The 21,478-nt window shown below is 35.9% G+C and overlaps 1 protein-coding gene across 4 annotated transcripts in view; it reads right to left on the bottom strand.

The window, feature by feature from the left end:
* Window positions 1–21,478, bottom strand: part of ATM (ATM serine/threonine kinase) — a 74,531-nt gene that overhangs the window by 5,168 nt on the left and 47,885 nt on the right. For 2 of the 4 annotated variants that reach the window (XM_042793181.1, XM_042793182.1), the window contains exons 46-62: window positions 21,134–21,368; window positions 19,113–19,280; window positions 15,261–15,380; window positions 14,021–14,238; window positions 13,070–13,277; window positions 12,054–12,167; window positions 11,492–11,650; window positions 10,180–10,318; window positions 9,750–9,832; window positions 8,250–8,390; window positions 7,126–7,242; window positions 5,539–5,688; window positions 4,146–4,311; window positions 2,724–2,810; window positions 2,531–2,645; window positions 891–954; window positions 79–215 (exon numbers count right to left, since the gene is read on the bottom strand). In XM_042793181.1, coding sequence (XP_042649115.1) covers window positions 79–215; window positions 891–954; window positions 2,531–2,645; window positions 2,724–2,810; window positions 4,146–4,311; window positions 5,539–5,688; window positions 7,126–7,242; window positions 8,250–8,390; window positions 9,750–9,832; window positions 10,180–10,318; window positions 11,492–11,650; window positions 12,054–12,167; window positions 13,070–13,277; window positions 14,021–14,238; window positions 15,261–15,380; window positions 19,113–19,280; window positions 21,134–21,368 — 2,421 coding nt within the window. Of the gene's footprint in view, window positions 1–78; window positions 216–890; window positions 955–2,530; window positions 2,646–2,723; window positions 2,811–4,145; window positions 4,312–5,538; window positions 5,689–7,125; window positions 7,243–8,249; window positions 8,391–9,749; window positions 9,833–10,179; window positions 10,319–11,491; window positions 11,651–11,722; window positions 11,745–12,053; window positions 12,168–13,069; window positions 13,278–14,020; window positions 14,239–15,260; window positions 15,381–19,112; window positions 19,281–21,133; window positions 21,369–21,478 lie in introns of those variants that run through there. The other 2 variants (XR_006165367.1, XM_042793183.1) reach the window with 2 other exon arrangements.

The raw sequence follows: 21,478 nt of genomic DNA, 5'->3' as shown, positions 1-21,478 counted from the left end.
CATGAGCAACATTCAGTGAGAAAAGTGTAAAGCAAGGCAACAGTGCAGCAGGCAGACAGTATGAAAAAAATCTTGCACCTGTTTTTTCTTTTACATTCTTGTGGATCAGAATTGAGTGTAGAGTTCATGTCAGCTTCATCCTCCGGTCTCTGCTGCAAATACAAAGCTTTCAAGGGGTTCATGGTCCAGTCAAAAAGAGGATCATAGAGCAGCACCTACACAGTAAATAAACCTATATTTAATTTAAAATGCTGATTACAGCTAGTTCAGTGCCCTAGCAGGAAGAGAAACACTCAGTTGGTAATACTCATGCTAACCACAATATTTGGAGGATGCTTTGTTTTTTTTGTAAACCCAATAGAATTGGGTTAAATTGCTTAGTAGACAATCCAACAATAAACCATCTGATCATGTGCAGGTATTTGCATTGTTCATACTTGACTCCATTTTGCCACTCAGTCCCATCTCAGCAATGAAGAGGTAATTCTTTAATACACTTTTAGGCACTAAATATCATAATTAGTTTTTAATGCATAGTAGAAGGTGCTTTTAAAAGTCAGTTTAATTCTCATCTTTGTGACTGAGGCAAAGAGGATTTAATTCAATAGTCACTACTCATGCTAGGAACGTTGCACAATGGCTAAAAGCATTTAGATACTGATGAGGGAAAACTGCATACGTCTGAAATGAATAGTTCCCAAACAAAATGCAAACTGGTTGTGATTTTATTAAGATCATGTGAATTAAGAAATCCAACCAATGCTACTGAAATAAAACTGAACAAAAAGCCCCTACAGGAATATTTGGTATAGTAATGCATATGAAGACAAAGACAAGACACTGAAGATATTCTGGCAGGTTACTATCAGAAAGAATGAAAAAATGCTTACCTCTACAATAGTCAGCAAAGCTTCTTGAGAATTTCTCATAACAGCCATTGTTTTCTCACAGCATCTAGAAAATATTTTACTGTATTTTTAGGTTCTTTTTGGTAAAATGGAATGGTATTTTCATCATTTAAATAATGGATATTTGTACCCTTCATAAAGGTTAATTACTAACATATGAGTAACTTCTTCGGTATTTCAATTTTAGAAAAAAAAAAAAAAAAGGAGAAATTTAGACATGTAAGGCCAAAAGGAGTCTGGGTAGCTGACTGATTATATTCCCTACAGGAAAGAGATTACCTGTTTCACTGTCTGAAACATTTCTGTACGCAGAATTAAGCGCTGATTTAACACTGATCATTACAGCACACCGTGATGGCAGAACTGCTTGGCTGGATGAAAATGTGTGCGCCAGAGGAGCTCAGCAACACGTCGGAGAATCTCGACAGTGTTCCTTTACATGAAATGAGCAGATCCAGCAGCCAGACGTGAAGCTATTTCTGAAATCTCTCCAGTGAGTTTAGATACAAAAGTGGTTACCTACGTTCACTCCCAAGCAAACTAAGCTTGTGGAAGGAATATGAAACTTTCCTTATGAGACAGTGAAAAAGGGATTAGGCCTCCTGTCTGCTTCAGGATGAGAACACACACAACAAAGTTAACTGGCTATGTTCACATCAGATCTTGAGACTGCTTGTTTATGCACTCGCATCTATATTGTTAATTACAAGTCAGCCTGGCTGAGGCAGAAACGGTACCTGCACCAGTGCCTTTTATACTGTACTTCCTTCAGCTGGAGCCAAATAATTCATGGTTTTCCCTATCATGGGACAAAAGTTTCAGAAATAACACGAAACTGTGAATTTGACAGCATCATGTTTAGAAGTGGCAGTGACTGTTCCTTCACAGGACAAAGGAACTACTTATTAACATTAATTGCTACCCTACAAAGACAACACACTGTGTAATTTTTTAAAGACATTAAATTTGGGGTTTGCAAGCACTGCATTCATGAACATCATGAAAGTCTTGAATGAGAGAAATGTCCTGATTTTTAGGACTCTCTTGGGTCATTCACAGGAGATAGGATGGAGGTTCACAGAAACTCAGCTCTTTTGGGATTTTTCTGTTTTGCAGTTCAAATTTATTGTCAGATTTAGATCTTGCACTTGAAAAGCGCTATCAATGTATGATCGGAAAGAGGAAAAAGACTGCAAATTACTTACACAAAACTGAAGTAAGAGACAGAACAAAATAGTTCAATGAAACTTAACTCCAAATATATAGCATAGGTCAGAAAGAAATACATAGTTCTGAAGGAAAAAAAAAATCCAACAGTCTAAATCAAGGGATGAAATTTATCTGTGGATCCTTTGGAAGTACTGAGCCATCCTGGAATTCCACAAGAAGGTGACAATAAACCATTAGTTAGTAAAGAATACAAAAAGCTGAGCAACAATAAGGAACTTTTAATTGGCTATATAAATAAGAGCGTATGAGTTAGAGGATAGCATTTAGGTTTGGGTATTATCAGCAGAAATTGGAATCGCCTCTCAAACACCAGAACTATTTAGCATATAACAATCACAATGCCCAAAGTACTCTGCTGCTTCCTTACCCCTATGCAATATGGGAGCACTTACCTTCTGAAGACTCCTTCTACTCCACTAATACCCATTCCATCCACAATGTCCCTGGTTAGCCTAAATGGAACAGTCTCTGGTGTGGGAAGGATCTTACCTTGCTCAAAAGCAACCCCTAAATGAAAGAATATTAAGTGTTTTTAAAAATGTTAAAGTAAAGAAAAATTAAGGTTCTCTTGCCTGTCCCACTTACCCAGATCTATATGCACTAGTTCTGCCGTTTGTTCATCTATCAAGATATTCTGAACATGTCTGTCTCCAAGTCCAAGAATGTAGCCAACTAAAACAAAAAGGTTAAGTGCTGAAACCATATTTACATGCCATAAAACCCAGGGAAAATTTAACAAAGAGAAGGTTATTACAATCAGTGTAACACATGCAAACAAATTAAAAGTGAGAATGTTTCTTCACCCATGTATACATATTACTCCAGTAAAAAGCAAACGCCATTCCACAAATCCAAAAAGAAAATGCTAACTGAATGCAATTGCAAAATGGTTATTCTCACACAAATGTTTATTGTTATATCTACTCCATGGACTTCTTGCCATTTCTCTCTGCAGATAGGTTAAGCAAACAATTTCACAGCTTTAAAAAAATAAAAAAAATATAAAAAGCAAGTGCATAATAAAATTAGGGTTTGTTATTATTACTATTTTTAAGAAAACCTTTTAGTTCACAGTATTATGTAATCCAGAAAACAGGACTGGACATAATTCAGTTGGGGCAGCTCAACTATACCTAAAGAGTTCCCGAGTAATTCTTGTCTAAGTCAGTTTTAAAAATCTTCAGTGACGCAAATTATAAAACCTTTCATGCAAACCTGTTTCAGTGCTCTGCTGTCCTTAAACATAGAAAACCTCCAAACTAAATCTCCCTTGCTGCAATTTACACCTGTTACCGTTTTTCTATTAGCTGATAGACATGGATAGCAGTAGCATTTCCTACAAAAATCTTTCATCTGAATTCTGCTAATCTGTAGATTTATTTCATTTTTTTTCAGCAAAAAATGTGGTGTATAAACAACATGCTAACATCTAAAATAGAACCTATTGCAATGTATACAATCTACTATCAAATGTCTTCCAGTGACTCCGTAGAGAACTGAGTCATCCAAAGGAAATACACAATTCAAGTACATATATTTTCTTATTAGGACAAAAAACTCAAAGAAAAATGCCAAAGCTTAATAAAAAATTTCAGACAAGGCTAATGATGTCACTACAAGGAAAGTAAAAGACTAAGTTTTTCAACTTTGTTAAAACATTTGAGGCTACAGATGAAATAAATGTTAAATCAAAACAACAGAATTAGTCAGGTAGAAACTTTAAAAAAAAACTACCAGAACCTAAAAATACAAACCAAAACCTCAACAAAAAAAATGAAACAAAGAAACACAGAATTTCATTCTGTCTTTCTACTGCAGAAAGGGAGGGGGGAATGAATCAGAACTCTTAATTACAAAAATAACGCTGGTGTTCTTGCTGGCATTTTTTGCTCCCTACTCACCCTTTTCTGACATGTGACAAAAGCAGAATAGCCATTACCTCTGAAATGGTATAAGCTTTTTGTTTACATAAACTAAAAAGTCAATGTTAATAATGCAATATAATACCTATAGAAGAGGTAGCCACACTGCGAGTGTATGCCAATCGTTTTTCAAACCACACGGCTGGATCCAGGAACTTTTCCATGCAGAAATAACGAAACACAGGCTGGAAGTTCTCACAGACTTTCATGAAGATGTTGTATTTCTCTTCAGAATGTTTCTTCTGTGCATCCTTTAAACAAGTAGGAAATGTTTTCCCCATGATTAATTATTTTGAAAGGAAATCACCTCTTCCTTTGAAAGAAATACACTCCTCCTTTCTACTCCTCTCCCCTCCATCCAATGCTCTTCTCACTCCTTTCTCTCTTTGAGCTATTAATTAATGTCTTTTTTACAGCAGTCATTAATGCACCTTATCTGTTTTACTAAACAATTATATTTTCATACACAGGTCATGGGCTCCATGTGAAAAGCACACTCCCATTTCTTTGGCCCAGCAAGTGTATCTATTTTATATGCATAAATGCATCTTGTGTTGGGTGATATTTTCCCTTGCACTCTCTGTTCTGGTACCTTTGCTTATCTGATGGCACATGTCACCAAGAAAATAATTCTCACTCATTCATATGCAAAAGCTGCACAAAGCCAAAATTAAATATACTTTCATCCCATTAGTACTATACAGATTTAAAAGAAAATAATTTATTGCAAAATCATGGTGATATAAAGTAGAATTTGCAATTTTCTAAATGTATGGTGAGGTGGTTTGTGAAACTAAACTAAACCAGCTGAATCCATCTAGTAGCTACTTACCATCAGAAGAAAGAACCCTCCCCTACATGTATCTACAGAACCAGGTATTTTTCTGCCAGTTTACATAAGGTCAGTCTTCTTTAGGCTTAGCTCCCTGAACTGGCTCACTGTGGGGGGCAGAGGGTGCATGTCTCTCATGGGTGGAGGAGAAGCCAGACCCCTTCACACTGTCTAACAGCAATTAGGACATTACATTAATCTCAGCTGCATCCTAAAACTGTATTTTTTATTTTCAAGGACTAGTACTTAGAATTTTGGTTTATTCAGGGAAATAAAATGATTTTTCAAATGCAATGAGAAACACGACAAATATAAATGAAATCTGTAAGATAACTTTATACTGACTCTGTTGGGTCTCTGTAATGATCATTTTAGAATTCCAATAGATTTATTCTAGAAAAGTTCGCAGACTTCTTCAAGATTCAAATCTTTTCTGCAACAGTCATTCAGTTAGCAATTTTTGCTTTTGTAAAAACTCTTCCCAGGCTGCATTCAGATTAGTCTGAAGAACAATTAACTCCGTGCCACTGATCATATTCAATATTATATACTAAAAGTATAGTATATAATTCTCCATAAATACATAAAACCCCAACCCTCTGGGTAAAAAAATATAAGCCAGATATTTTTAATTATTTTGACTCACCATCATTATTTTCTGACACTGATAACTGGAATAATCTTTTGGCCTGTATCTCTTGTGAGCTCCTTCTTCAACATTCACAAGAAACTCCCCGATGGGAGTTGTACCTGAGCACCACTCAAGAACACCACTCCTCTGAGAGAGGGGAACCACCTGTAAAAACAAACCCACTGCTGCATGGGGGAGGGTTACACACACACAACTATGAATATGCAAGCTGCAGGGCATGGGTGCTTATCCGTGTTTGTTTAAAAAGAGAAAAGACCAAACCATATGGCTGACCACAGTACATGTTCTAAACACAGGTATACATACATAAAACACACTCAAGGTTTTCCTATCAAATACTTGCAAATTTCCTCCTACCCCGGAGAGCCTTCTGCTTGGTAATTCAGCACAACTGAATGATTATACTTAATTTGCATGTTCCTGTCAGTATTCTGGATGACCTGTGATTACCAGCAGATTGCTATGCTAGAATGGGACGATATAAACATTGGGCAAATTGCACCCAAAAAGTAAAATCTGGAACAAACACACACGGTAACTGTGTGAATATATTAGGCTTGTCTTAGCCTGCTTCTCCTTCTAGGGAACAGTTTCTCTCTTCCTAACTGGCTGCAGGAGTTACCTCAACTGCTGTAGCAGACAGAACTGGCCAGAATGAACCATCTCCTGTCCTCAGACAAATCGCTACTGCCTGTTTTCTTCAATTTTCTTTTCTTATGAAAGTCTCTTTATCTCATAATGCAACCCCTGCTCCATTTTTCCCTGCTTTCATTCATTTTTATGCACGTAAAAACCTGAGTCTTCATGGAAAATTATTCAAAAAAATGTGACTCTAACTCCACCTGTGAATTATTAAAACTATGCTAGCAATTCAGATAAGCTCCTTTAGATATTCTGGAGTGCACATTTCTCATTTGTCAAAGGCAAGAACTTTCACTTATAGAGTACTTACTCAGAGGTCACCTTTATAGCTATTATTATAAACCCAAGTGCATAAAAAGGAAGGAGGACGGGAAAGTTCCTGTTCAAATACATTTTCTGCATTCAGAGTAAGAATTTATTCCTGTATTCCCAATTCCAACAAGAAGAGTTCTGCAATTCAAATTCTGCATGAACAGATCCTAGGTGGAATTTCTGGATGCAGTTTTAAGGAATACTGCAAGACTAAAATTGATCGTTAATAAATTAAGGAATATCACAAGACTGAAATTAATGAGAATTCATAAACAAACTTGCATGCTTGAGTTTAATGATAGCAACTTAGAATTCAAGGACAGTGCATGACTTAATTTCTTTACAATTATAAATTCATATAAAGAAAGCTTTGAAGAGTATTTAAATATATATTGGGAATCAGAATTTTTTTTAAGCATTTGGAAAAAAATTAAATTGTAGTAATTGTTGTAATTGTCATAATTAAACTGTATTAATTGTTTATTTTGTAGCTCAAGGAGCACTGACTATTTTAATAGCACATAAATAAATGCACTTTTATATTGTCTTTGGGTTAAAGAGAAGAATGTGGAAATATGCTTTATCAGTAGCATTCATTCCTCTGCTGCAGCAGCTGTTCATGGTTACCTTGTACCTTCGGATAGTTAATTTTCTCTTCCGTGTTTCAGTGTTTTGCTGGAGCAATGTATTGCACATCTGGAAAACCTGCTGCATAACAGCATCTTGTCTCAGGTCATCACGCCCCTTCAGCATAAACAGAAAAAGTAGTTAGAGAACACTTTTCAGCATCCAACTTCCTGTTCATCAACTTAAAAAAACTATTTAAAAAAATTACACAAAACACAAGTTACTTTTCCACAATAATCACCTGTAGTGAAATGTAACGAACAGGGTTTTTTCCCTCTGTATTTGATTTTCTAATAGTACTCAGCTGCTTACAAAGAATGATAATTAACTTAAATCATCACTTTTTTCTTCCTTTTTTTGATAAATGTTACTTGATTAAGGTTCCAATCAACCTACGTGCCTTATGGAACTCTTTTTAAAAACAGGTATTTCATTCACCATATTTAGCAATCCAGCACACAGCTGAAGCGGCATCAGTTGGTGCTGCACTTCTGATTATTAGAGGCAGATCTAGTGATTCATGCTTTTCTAAAACTTTCAAAACTACCCCATGCTTAACAGCAAAACAGAATTGTCCCAGCAGCTGCTGAATGTTTACATTCAAAGACAGACAGAATGAAATCAACCAAGTTTAGAGAAGTAAATTTTTTGGAGAGATCTGTGTTTCGATGTGCATGTTTTAGATTGTTGCTGAATTGCAATTCTTTTTATATGGGGACTAAAGAAGAAAGGAGGTATTTAACACAAAATGCTGATGGCTTTTATTTGCCGTACACTCCAGGTCACTAGTTGAGACATGACCACGCAAGTTGAAGGTCCGGTAGTTGACTGGTAACCTACTGTATATTACATGCACGGTTGAAAAATAATTACAAAAATATTTAATATTATTACTTTTTATTATGTTATTATTTATATTAGTTATATTATGCTCTTGTTATATTACTTATTATTACTTTGCAATTTCCTTTATTAAGGCATTTCTGAACTGAGAAACCTGACATGGAACTCTGAAAAGTCTGCTCATGGTACAGAAGTGATACATGAGAAAGCTGTCAAGAGAACTTAGAAAAAATTCTAACATGCCATATCTCTGAGATGTCATTACAAGCAGCAGAACCTACCTTAACCAGCTGCCTCCTTTCTTTACCATCTGATCCTACACAGTCTATTATTTTAGGCAGATTTAGGCCTCCTGCTAGGCGAAATTCTGGCTTAAAAGACCTTATTGTCACCAAATTTTCGTATCGTCCCGTGGGATCCACCTGAAATTATAAATTAGTTTAAAATTAATACATTACCTCAACTTCACTCAGAGAAAGTGGTAATGAGTTGTATGCAAACCTCGTTAGCAGACTATATGCTAAATATTAATATGAGCAATCCATCATCCACAAGGGTAATACCCACAAAGGCTATAAAAATATGCTGAGCAAAGGAGTTAGTTTGATTCCTCCTTGTTCACCTCATTGGTAGAGGGGACATGGTGCTGCAGATTTCCACTAAACAAGCTCTGACACAATTTCACCCTCTCCCAACTAGCATTCTCCTGGGAAAATGTTCATGTATGGTTGGGAGGTACTAGGCTGCAAATGGACACAATCTATAATCCTAACAGTGTTGCAATCTACAGGATCTGTATCTTCAGTCATCCTCCATATCCTCATGCCACAAAGCAATCCTACTCAGTTAGCTATAAGGAAATACCGTTCCAGCTCTTTACACAACAGACCTCCAACTATTTCAGATATAGCTTGTAGTGGAGAACAAGAAAGATAAATAACAGGACAACAAACTTGTACAAAGGAGCAACCCCTGGGACCAACAGGAGTCCTACAAATGCTATTTAACATGAGTTGCAATTTCTGGCCTCTGAAGTCAAGTGGCGTAGAACAGTCCCTTGGCTTGTTTTAGTTAGCTCTATAGACACAGCCTGAGGACTTAAACGCGGGGAAGTTTGGCTTCATAACATTTAAATTTTACGTGGCTGGCCCAAAAAGCAACTCTACACTCCTGAAACAGCTAAATTTCCTCGGTAGAGCATGTGGCATCTAAGAATGAGAGCCTATGCACCTATCCAGTCAATGACTTACGCTAATGGAATGGATCATTCACCATTACTGAATGGTACAAACGTATACGGAAAAAACATACATGCTTTTACATATAACATGTAAAAACATTTAGGAACAGCGGAAGAGGCGTATCTATTTATTCTCACACCTTTCTGGACATGAAGTGCCTCCCAGAAACTGTGAGCTAGCACCTACAAAACAGGAGATCCAGATTCCCAAATCCTCTCTGTGATTTAGGCAGCTCATCACCCCTTTTGATAATGAAAGACTAGTCAGTGGTAACAGTAGCAGTGGCAAAGCCAGCTTCATACAGTAAGTCACAATAAGCCAATCCAGCAAATGTAAGACTTGGGGTCAAGGCCTCCTAAAGCCTAAGGAAACCATCTCACCCTGCATCTCTCTCCTGACAGGAAAGTACACCTGGTAGGCTGACCTGTAAAGAGCATGAGAATTTGATGAAGAGATAAATGCCCTGACTGCCATTATAAAAATCTGAAGTTGATTTTACTATTTGCTGTTATAGTGTACATTTATTTCAACGTCAGTCACCTTAATTTCCATTGTAGGAACAACGACATCCTCCAAATTCTTCAGTTTAGTAATTGGCTGGTCAGCTGGAATACTTATTCCTTCTGTAATTAAAAGGAACTAATACTTTTAAATTCAGAACTATAAACATACATCAAAGTTCACAAAAAACAGCCTACATTGCTTTTGGGACCCAAACCTGCACTGCAGACTTCTGTCAAGCTGATGAAGATGGCTACAGGACAACCAGAGTTTTCTGGAGTTTCAAACCTTACAGTGCAAGTGATTACTACAACTTTTAATCCAGACCAAGTTCTACATTTATCAAAAACAGGACACAGTGCTAGCATAGTATCTCCTTTAACTAAACATCAATATTTAGAAATACAATTTTTAATTCAAGAAAATAAAATACATCTTCACTGTTAAGAATAATTTTTCCAAGACTTACTTCTTTGAGATTTCCATGGAGTAGCATCTACATTTGCTAATGTGATGTAGGCATCACAAAGCGCTTCAACATTTCTCACCATAAGAGCTCTCCTTTTTCTTACGATATTGATTATATTGCTAGCAGCCTCCATTCTGTCCTAAGAAACCCCAATAGAATATAAAGATCAGATCTTGCAAACTACACCTTTTAAGGTTAAAGATGCATCATAACATGCAGTCAAATAAGTACAATTGAGATACATCCTATGAAAACAGAGAAACTTGCAATAATAAACAGCCCTTTGTGATATGAACAGAAATAATTTGAAGAAAAGTTCTGGGTTGTATAATCTGAGATAATGAGTAAAGTAAAATACTATTGGGGATGGAGAGGGAGAAAATCTGTCCAGGCAAAGTGCAAAAAAATCTGCAAAAATTCTTCAGAAAAAGGGACAGGCGTTTTTGGATGTTCTTCTACCACCTTTCTGCTTCTGTTACTTCCTCCCAACTGAAGAAAAAGCCTGTATGCAAAAGGCAAAAATCTGACTGTGTGTTTCTTCTGTGCCTAACTCTGAGAGACTTAGTTGAGTTTAGTATAATGCTACTCCTAAGGATGGTACACAAAAGAGCTACAAATCTGAGAGAAAGAGAGAAAAAAGCCACATAAAAATGTGGTAAAAAAATATATCGTGGAGGTGGGGGGCGGGCAGGAAGAGTGTAATGACAAACAACCATGCCAGGCCTATAGTGATGGGGAAAGAAGGGACATTAATCTACACAGGAGATGATTCCAAAAACAGGTTTCAACAAAAATTACGGAGTAACAACATTAAGATGAAGTCACAGTTCAGCGTTACCCATCATTGTGGCTTTTAACATATAAAGGTCACATAAAGAAACAGAAGATATAGCGCACAAGGCTAAATACTTAAAACACATTATCACTCAAAGCAGAAAAAATACTCAATTCAGTATGTACTTTTAACAATAAACCCACTCAAGTCTTTGATGCATCTAAAATGCCTCTTACAGAATCACACATCAAGGACATTCATCACAAAACTCTGCAATAATTGGGGCTATTTGTTGCAGGAAATGTGAAACATGTTTTGTTCAACCCCATAATTACTTCTTTCAATAATAATTATCAATGTATGCACAAAAGGAGAGTTTTTTATTATTAAAAATACTTTTTTCCTCTTATTCTTTCTTAACAAAAGTCAGCTGATGAGCTCTACACTAAAATACCCCTTGGCATAAGTTTTTTTTCCATTTTTTAACAAAATGAAAGGACTGAATGTGATTAATAGAAAAGAATTTTTTGTAGTCACCACATCAAGCTGGGAGATTTCTTTCGGGGCATTTTTAATTAACTTATTTCTTCTTATTGCATCTGGTTTTGTGAGGAGTTCATCTTTGTTAGCATTTGCCAAGGCTAAGATTATAAACAAAGTATGATGTGGATGATCCAGTGAAATTCTAGACATTAGCTGTCAAGAAAAACAAAAAGATCCCATTATTGAAAACTGTAGAGAAGAAAAAAAATTACTTAACATTTTAAATTATTTTGAACTTCTAAGGTTCCTAAAAAGAAATAAAAAGTAATACTTAGATGGTATTTCCACAACTGAAATACATTCAAAGTATATTACTATGCCTGCATAAGATTATTCTTATACAGCAAGAACATCAATTAAGTAGCAGTGAAAAAAGTCCCCAAATCTCTCCCTACCTCCTCCCACTATACTGATTTTGCATCACTCATTTTTAATACACCTTTATCACCTACATAACCCATTTAGCTATAACTGCACAAAGGAAGATACATATTGTTTAGAAGTATGCACTACAAAGCCAATCGAGATATCTTTAGATACAAAAAGCATATATTACATTATGCAGAACTTCATGAAATCCTAAACCACCCATCATCTTGGTTCCCATCCGAGCAGCCAGCTGGTACATCAGAGGCAAAAACTTGTATGAAGGGATCTTCCCTGCATTTTTCTGTAGTAGAGAAAATTCAGTTAGAAAGCTGTACTAAGCCCCAAAAAACCTGTAATCATAAAAGAGCAAGGAAGGACTAGCAATTTTGGTTTTGCATTTTTTTTTTTAAACTGAGAGTAATCATTGCTGTGTGATCAAATGGCAATCCAATGAGTATCACATCATCATAGCCCATGTCTCCTAAATGATACAAGTCCTTCACAAGAAAACTATTTTCTATTCTATTAGAGCAGAGCTCAGATATACTGATTCAGAATTAATTTCTAGATTCTTTGTGGCAAGAGACAATCCTAACTGAAAAAAAATTACAAACTAGTTTAAGACAAGAAAAAATTTTGTGTTAACAATATGAATAAAGAAACACTTCCTATTTTTCAAAGTTATATCACAAAGCAAAGAATTAAATTATACAGATCATTCAGGTAAGAATGAACAGATTTCCTGCACAATTCTAGAAAGATAGAACCAGCCTGAGAATGAGAACTTTACTGGTTCCTAGCTATTGTGTTATACAGATAATCTAAAAGCATATCCTTTCACCTAGAAGTATATATAATATGAATTAGAGTAACATACTAAAGGATGTTGAAGATGGGTAGATGGGTAGTATCCAATGTATGTAAAGAACAAGGTGACAACGAGGTGATATGCTTAATCATACAGAATTGTCAAATTAAAATGCTAAATTAAATTAAATTAAAAAGCATTGAGAATTAGAGCTCTGATGAAAAATTTATAGGCAATGATGACTGAAAAAAGTAAGTTTGGAGGGAAAAGTTAAGGAGATACATAGGAAAGCATACTGCACAGCACTGTAATTCATCTAGAAAGGCAGGAGAAGAAAGATGGATAATTTAATGTTTAATGTCAAAGCATAAGGAAAAGCAACAGCAGACATATACCTTCATCATTTCATTAACTCTACTGACTCCAGAATTTTCAAGCCACAGGGAACAGAGTCGGAAGATCCACATATCATGTTCTTCTCCACTTAGTAAACAGTTGATATAATTCTCCACTGCTTTACATAAAAAACGTTTACGATCCTCAGTTAGGGCATGTATGGCACATTCATCCAGTTCAAGTTCTCGCTGAACCTTCACTGTGTATCTATGTGAACAGACATTTTTAAACAACAAATTATCTCTTAATGAACTTATAGCAAGGCTGTCCATAGTTCTCTTTCTTACTAATTTAACATTTTTTTAACATGTTTTGTATGTACAAGCACAGTAAAATAAACAACTGAGAAACCAAATTGTGGGAGCTATTTCCTTGGCCTATGTCCACACAGACCCACCACCCTAAGTAAATTTTCAGTCAGTGTCTTTTTTCTTTTTTAACGATTTAACCTCAATATTGGTGTAAATGTGAGTATCCAATACAGATCATTTGTGTAAAGACTTCAGTTTCCAACAGCTGAAGTTCAATTTTTTCTGCTCATTCACAATTGCTCCTACTAAATCTTTAAGAATTCTGTATTAAGATGAATTCTACTCTTTCACCATTGTGTAATGGAGAAAAATCTCAAACTCATTTATTTTTATTCTGTAACATTTTCTCTGTCAAATAAACTGAACAGATCTAGGGAATAAATGTGAATTCTGGCCCATGATCATCCATACTGTTTAACTGTTGTAACATTCCTTGGTTTAGTTTTAGCCCACGCTATCTAGACCGCGTTCAGGCACAGTTCAGAAACTATTCGCAAAAAGCACTACAGATTTGGCCAATGTTTTGTGGAGAAGGAAAACTTCGAGATGTGATCCATGCTGTACCACTTGGCCAGAGAATTAATGAAGATGGAGTCTTTGGTAGCTCCACAATAGCCACCTCTTCATTTGAATGCTCACCTATTTGTCTGAACTCTACGCTCCCTGAGAAGACCGACCTCCTCTTTGGCCTTCTTCAGTAATGCCTGCTTATTTTCAAACTCTGAAGATTTCATATAATTCTCAATTTGCTGGTACTGATTATCTGAGAAACGAGCCAAAGACAGGAAAGCCTTCATCTTTCCTTTCTTCAGCTCATCACTGCTGTCTCCACTGTGGCTTGCAGCAATTTCCACAGCCTAAAAGGGAAGATACAATAATGATAAGACTGATAATAAGATAAATAGTGCTGCGTAATACTTGATAAAACTCTATTATCACAGAAAAACAGAATGGGTGAGGTTGGAAGGGATCTCTGGAGGTCATCTTGTCCAACCACCCTGCTCAATCAGACTCATCTGCTCGAACAGGTTATTTAATGGTGTCTATGATGGAATAAATATGCATACAAAATAAAATCTGCCAGGCTGAATATTCTTCTCCTAAATTAATTTAATCATTGAGGAGTGTTTCAGTGAAAACAGTCAAGATTATCCTGTATGAAACAGATTTAATAACCACACAGGATTCTCCTACAGCTATCTATCTTTTAAAGTAACTGTGAAGTTTTATGATAGTTTTACAACCTTGTATTGTCAGATGGTGATGAAAAAAAATAGAAGACAGTTTAAAAAGTGACCAAAAAAAAGGAAATTTTCTGTGAAAGTCACTGATTCAAGTTATCAGTGAAGAATGCATATGGAGTAACAGAGAAAAGCAACTATGTAGTTTCACAAACTAGCACGAAATAAAGAAATGCAGAGTGAACAATTATTAATAAAAATGCTTCTACTACTAAGAGTTTTAAAAAAATTACAATACTTTGAAACACCAGAACAAGACTTTTCAGCACCTGGAAAGAGAATGTTACAAATGCAATGCCCATAGTGAAAACATGGTAAGTGAATGATCTGTCCTGAGAAGGACAGGATGGGGACTGAGTGGATTAGGAAAGGAAAACTGGACTAATATTTATAATCACTGCACTTCTATGACCACATTACACAGAAATTTCACTGTGAATTCTATAAAGCTATATTCTGAATATTTTATAGGATTACAGTGTTATACAATACTATGTGAAACGATAGTATTTTTATAAGAAACCATATTTTCAATCCAGAAAAATAAACGCTGCACTGAAAAATTTACTCAACATTTTAACACCATATTTTGGCAGAGCATTATCTCAAAGACTGCACATTTCAAGGACTGGATGCACCTTTTCTAAGTATTTCTGCATGATGACTGTAGGGTTTTCCAAGCATGTTTCTGCTAACCAGGTTCCACATAGCCTCAGACACTCTGTATACATCAATTTCAGATGAGGATCATTCTCAACCTTTGAGAAAGCAAGTTTTAGAGAAAAGAAAAGAAAAAAAAGGGAGACATGAAATAAAAATACCTTTTACATATGAGGTAGGCAATTTATAAAGCTTTTAAACCCTGAATATAATTCAATCACTCAGGCCTATTACATGTAATGTATCTATGGAGTCATTTACCATCCACATCTACAGTAGTCAGTAACCTTAAATCACATTCACATCCTACATCAGACTAAAGGAGAGCTCATATTTTTAAATACCCGACAGTTTAAACAGTGAAAAAACAGAATAAAACAATGACATAATGTAATAAAAATTAAATAAATTGACAGCATGTTTCCAGAATTGTATTTTCTAATATCCCCATTTAGTCTGAAGTCACAGTATGCTCTGTAGGAAACATTCAGGAATTGTGATAACTATATATGATCATTACATTTTTCAGACAGATCTCTACATGGAAACTTGGTTAAAAGTGCTCTGAGAAGATGATGGAGCATGTTTCCAAAGGACTTGCCTTCAGACTGGAAGCTCAGCTTTAACTGTATAGTACAACAAGTTTCTAAAATATTTTTAGTATAGGATACATATACTGAAAATATACATATGTCTTTTCCCACCTGATGAAGATAGGAACACTGACTGTGAAATACTGAAGGGTATCATAGGCTGTGAAACACAAAACCTCCTTATATGGATAGCATAGACATAACACTGTAAGGTGAGAGAAGGACTAAATTTTTGGAGGCCCTCATCAACTGATTCATGGAGCAATCATGAAAATCAAAAGAGGAGCAGAAGCTCTTGATTTTGCCCTGATATAGATGGAGAACATGGCCTCAAACTCTCCAGCTTTTCTGAAGTGTCATATTCCTTAATGTATATGGATTCAAAGCAAATTTTTACTACCCTCCAAAAATTCTCAAAGAAAGCCATCATAGCTAAACACAAAGGTAAGGATGATGAAGAAATTTTTACCACATCAGTACGTAAAATGCAGTTTTGCCCAAGAGAAAAAGAAAATACATTTTGAAGGTATCATAAAATATCCTGTCAAATGAAAAAATAAAAACACACCATCAGGGTGTCCAAAAAAACCAACTTGAAGACTCAAGAAATAATAAAAAAGCATTTTTTTAAACATACTAGGAGCAGCTAGCAACCAGTCAATCCACTTGATAAAAAGACAATCGGTATAAAACAAAGAAGATAAAGCAGAAAAAAAAATTAAATTATTTGCATTTGTGTTCACTGTGGAGGAACTTGAGGAGTCCCAATGCAAAGCCCTTCTTTATGAAGGATTCAGAGGTCTGTCTGCTACTGAAGCGCAACAGCAAAGGCTACTAAATACTAAACAAACAGACAAAATGAAAACTATCAACTCACTATGACCAGAATGTATTTTTCTGAAAGGTCTACAGCAATTCACAGATGAAATAACTCCACTACTAAAAGAGGTATAAAAGCTTTTGCTTAAAACTGCCTTAATATGAGGAGTGGCAGGTGGCAGATGTGACACCAGTATTTTAACAAGTTCCAGGGAAGCACAGGTTAGTAACTCTTATTAGAAGCAGACAAATTAGCAAAAAAAAAAAAAAAAAAAACAACAACAAACCCAAAACAAAAAGAACAGATGGATTAGTATGAAGAAAAATCAGAATAGCTTTTGTAAAAGGACATCGTAGAATGACAGAAAAGTTGAGGCTGGAAGGAACCTCTGGAGGCTATCTGGCCCAAACTTCTGTTGAGAGCAGGGCTTTAGATCAAGTTATCTAGGACTCTCCTAAACTGAATCCTGACTATTCATTTTCACCAAGGAAGATTCCACCACTCCGTTGGGCAAACTGCTCACAGAGTTTAATGGTAAAGAATTTTCTCCCTGTATCCAGACGGCATTTCCCTTGAAACAACTTGTGCCATTGCCTCTTGCCCCTTCACTCTGCATCTCTGTGATCAGCGTTATCTCCATCTTCACTATAACTACCTTTAAAGTATTGGAAGACTGTGATTGGATCCCCCTAAACCTTCACTTCTTATGGCTTAAAAACCCAATCCCTACAACCACTATTCCTTTGCCAAGTTCTCCAACCCTCTAAATCATTGTTATGGCCCTCTGCTGGAATTCTCCAATTTTTCAATGTCTCTCTTGAATGGTGGACCAAAACTGGAAACATTATTTCAGCTGTGGGCTGTGTCAAACAGAGTAGAATAATCATACTTTTTAATCTATTGGTTACACTCTTGGTGATGCAGCCTAGGGCATGATTCACCTTCATTGCTACAAGGGTACACTGCTGAAACATTTTAGCTTGCTGTTCATCGGTACCCCCAGGTCCTTTTTGATAAAGCTACACCCCAGCCAGTCAGACCTCTTTCTATAATGTTGCTTGAGATTACTCTATCCCAGATGAAGGACTTCCCACTGATTTCACGCAATTCCTACTGGCACAATCTTCCAAACTACTGAGGTCTCTGTGACTGGTGGCTCTTCCTTTCAGAATATCTATCTCTCTTTCCAGTTTGCTGTTATCTGCAAAGATGGTGAGGAAATTCAGTCCTGTTGTACTGATCTCAGTCATAAATATCAGACCCTGTAACAAACTAACAAACTCTACTTCTGACTGGCTACTAGGCTGCTTCTAAATCATCGATAAGCATCCCTTTGAGCTCAGCAGTTTAGCCAGTTTTTCACCTACCTTCTAGTCTTATCTATCCAGTCTGTATCTTACCAGCCTGTCAGTGACATAATCTTTCAGAAAGCTTACAAAAAGATCTAAGATAACTAAGATTCAAAGGCACTTACTGAAGTCAAATTTGATGAGAAAACATTCCCCTGTTTGAGGTAAGATTCCATTTTCAGAAGTACAACGTAAAACTCACTGCTCAATGTGCTTGTAAATGACTGGAGGATTCAAAGACATGAAACAGCACCCCAAATCATATCTGTGTTCCTTATGAGGAGCGGCTGAGGGAACTGGGGTTGTTTAGCCTGAAGAAAAGGAGGCTCGGGGAGACCTTATTGCTCTCTACAACTATGTGAAAAGAGGTTGTATGAGGTGAGTGTTGGTCTCTTTTCACAAGTAACAAGTGACAGAACAAGAGGAAGCAGCCTCAAATTGTGTCAGGGGAGGTTTAGATTGGATATTAGGAAAAATTTATTCACCAAAATGCATTTATCAAGCATTGGAACAGGCTGCCCAGGGAAGTGGTTGAGTCACCATCCCTGGAGGTATTTAAAAGACATGTAGATGTGGTGCTTAGGGACATGGTTAGTGGTGGACTTGGCAGTGCTAGGTTAACAGATGGACTTGATCTTAAAGGTCTTTTCCAACCTAAGTGATTCTGTGTTTCTGTGCTTAAAGAATCCCACTTGGCCATTGGTTTCATTAACTATTGGCAGAGAACAAGATTATTTAGCTCTATGTAACATTTTTGTTTAAAATAAGTTAATATTTTATCAAGGGAAATTATCTTTGATTTTAAAAAGCGATATATTTCACAGTGGTGGCACTGGAGGCAAAATAATGAATTCTAACATTTGCCACTCTTACAGACTTGCTTTGAAAACTCCTGGTGAGATTTGCTAATACAGATTTTTTTGCTTTCAGACATTTGGAGAGTACAAACCAGATTTAGTAATATTGCAGACAGCCTTTTAATTTTCTTCCAAGGGAAAACTTCAGAAAGTGGAACTAGCATCTTAAATAATTTACTTCCCACAAGTTTATACATTATGTAACACATACCTGAAACCAATCTGCATCTAATTTTTTTATCATCTTTTTAAGAATATTCAGTGCAAGGCTCTCTTCCTTTTTAGCCCAGAAAACCTGAGCTTCTTCTAGTTGCCATTCAGAAACTCCACATCCTGCTGGATTGTGTTGTTTGATCTGAAACATAGCTCTTTCTGGAAGCTGAAATTGAAAAAAGGTTATAAAAAATTCTCAAAATGAAATACATGTATTCGCAGCAAGTTTTGTTTTTAAACTTCACCTTCATTTGGTCTACTTGTGCAGCATATTCTGCCTATCCAATGCTAAGAATTTATTTGCAGCAAAGAGATGAAGTTATTTTTCTATATACTTTCAGAAAATCCTGATTTGCAACAAAAATAGACTATGGAATTAAACTTCAAAGCCCCAAATAAAGTATCAATGTATAACATTTCAAATTACTTGCAGGTATAAAAAATGGAAATTCGACAATCAGTACCTACTGAAATAAGGGATTTATAATTTTAGCTTAGTGATTTTTATTACACCCGAAGAGATGGCAGGAAAATAATGAAGAAAAATGGCACCACCATACATTAATTCTTTTGTATGCCTACCCCTTCACTTGTATCACTGGTGAAATAACATCCTCATAATTTAATCACTATGATAGTACAAAGAGCAAACTATCTTTTTAACAGTGTCAAAGATCAAGACTCAAGTGTATTTTCATAAGTTGTCCAACCAATAACCAAATCAATCAAACTTTAAAATAAGCAAGGTAAACAATGAAAATGTAAGAAAGCCTGTAAATGACAATGTAAGTCTGGGTACTTCAATTAGCAGTCAGTGTGATGGTTCTGTATGGCACTATTCCCTCTCCTGATGGATGGTAGTGGCACCAAAGAGGAAGAAAAGCCATTAATTGCAAAGAGTACTTCCTCAAAAGCTTTCCTACATCCAGACACTTAGTGTTGCCAACTACTAGTGTGCCAAAAGGAAAGGGTTATCATCCCTTGGTTTGAAAGACTGATAAGGCCCAGAGGTACGACCCAAAGGTTGCACATGACCTACAACACTAGAGAGGCTGGAATGATACTGTTTTCAGTAACACACTGGGCTCAATCTTTCAGAACCTTATAAACCTCCCAAAACATGGCACCCCAATTTTAATCTTCTGTAACTAAAAATCAAAGTGAAAAATTTTAACTTCTGTTAAGGCTCTTACAGGATACTCATCACCACAGTATTAGTGGCTGGGCAGTCATGAGATGGAAGAATTCTGAAGAAGTAATTTTCCCAAGCAATTCCAGAGGCACTGAGTAAAGCTCACAAATTTATGAAATCAAGGGCAGCTGTTCTACTGATTTCATCATTATTCACAAAAGAGTTATAACCTTCCTGAAATCAAAGTTTAATATAGTTTCACATATGTGAAGTGTTAAACATCTTCCCAGGTTATATAATTAGCTGGAACTATTTTCTGCAGAGGTTCTTGGAGGATATCGTTCCATAAATTCTTGTTGAGTTACTCCTTCAGATGCACTATTGAGAACAAGTCAAGGCTCACTCTGGACCTCAACTGCATCAGCACCTGCAGAAACCACCGGTACTGCAACTCCCATTAAGTGATTCACAGAGAGAGACATACCACAGTGCAATGGTGCTTTGAGAGTATAAAACCTTGAAAACAACGGATATAATGGAGTTCTTTCTGCAGCTTTACTCTGGAATACTATAGCAGTATTATGCAAGTAAAAGCTAGATATATAAAACTGCACCAAAATAAAGTAAGAGAGCTATATAAGCATTCTTCAGCAAAAATTTCATTTTTATATTATCTACCTTAGAGTAGCTTACAGTTATGAATAAAATTCAGAAAACATGTCCATAAACATAATTTACGAGTAAGTTCTACACAGTTTAAGTCTCCAATTAATTAATAATTGAATAAACTTAGAATACAGTTAATCTTTAGTACTGTTAAAAAATTAAGCTCTTCTATAAACTTAAAAACTAAACAGCCATGACTGGTATTTCCTGGAATTTGTTACCTGTGTATTTTTAGCAGTTCTTGCCAACCTAGAGAGCTCCACTAGATGTTTGGTCAGGATGTCTTTAATACATTCTCTTTTGGTATTTTCATTCTCCTTTTCAAGCAAGATCTCCAAAATTACAGTGCGCAGAGCCATGATAGGTTCCTGGAAACAGAAGTCACTGTCCTTGAGAAGTTGGGACTGTCTCTGCCATTTCAAATAAATATCATCCAGTTGTTGAGTAGTGACAGATCTGCAATTGATCCCAAAAGAATAAAGACCTGTTATTAATTCTTATTAAATACTAGTGAAATGCAAGGTAAGTAACCAAAGTAAACTACCAAGGTAGTTCACAATCTACAG

This window comes from Tyto alba, unplaced genomic scaffold (genome assembly GCF_018691265.1).
Source record: "Tyto alba isolate M040663 unplaced genomic scaffold, T.alba_DEE_v4.0 Super-Scaffold_2, whole genome shotgun sequence".
NCBI lineage: Eukaryota > Metazoa > Chordata > Aves > Strigiformes > Tytonidae > Tyto > Tyto alba.
This window is presented reverse-complemented; position numbering and strand designations above follow the sequence as displayed.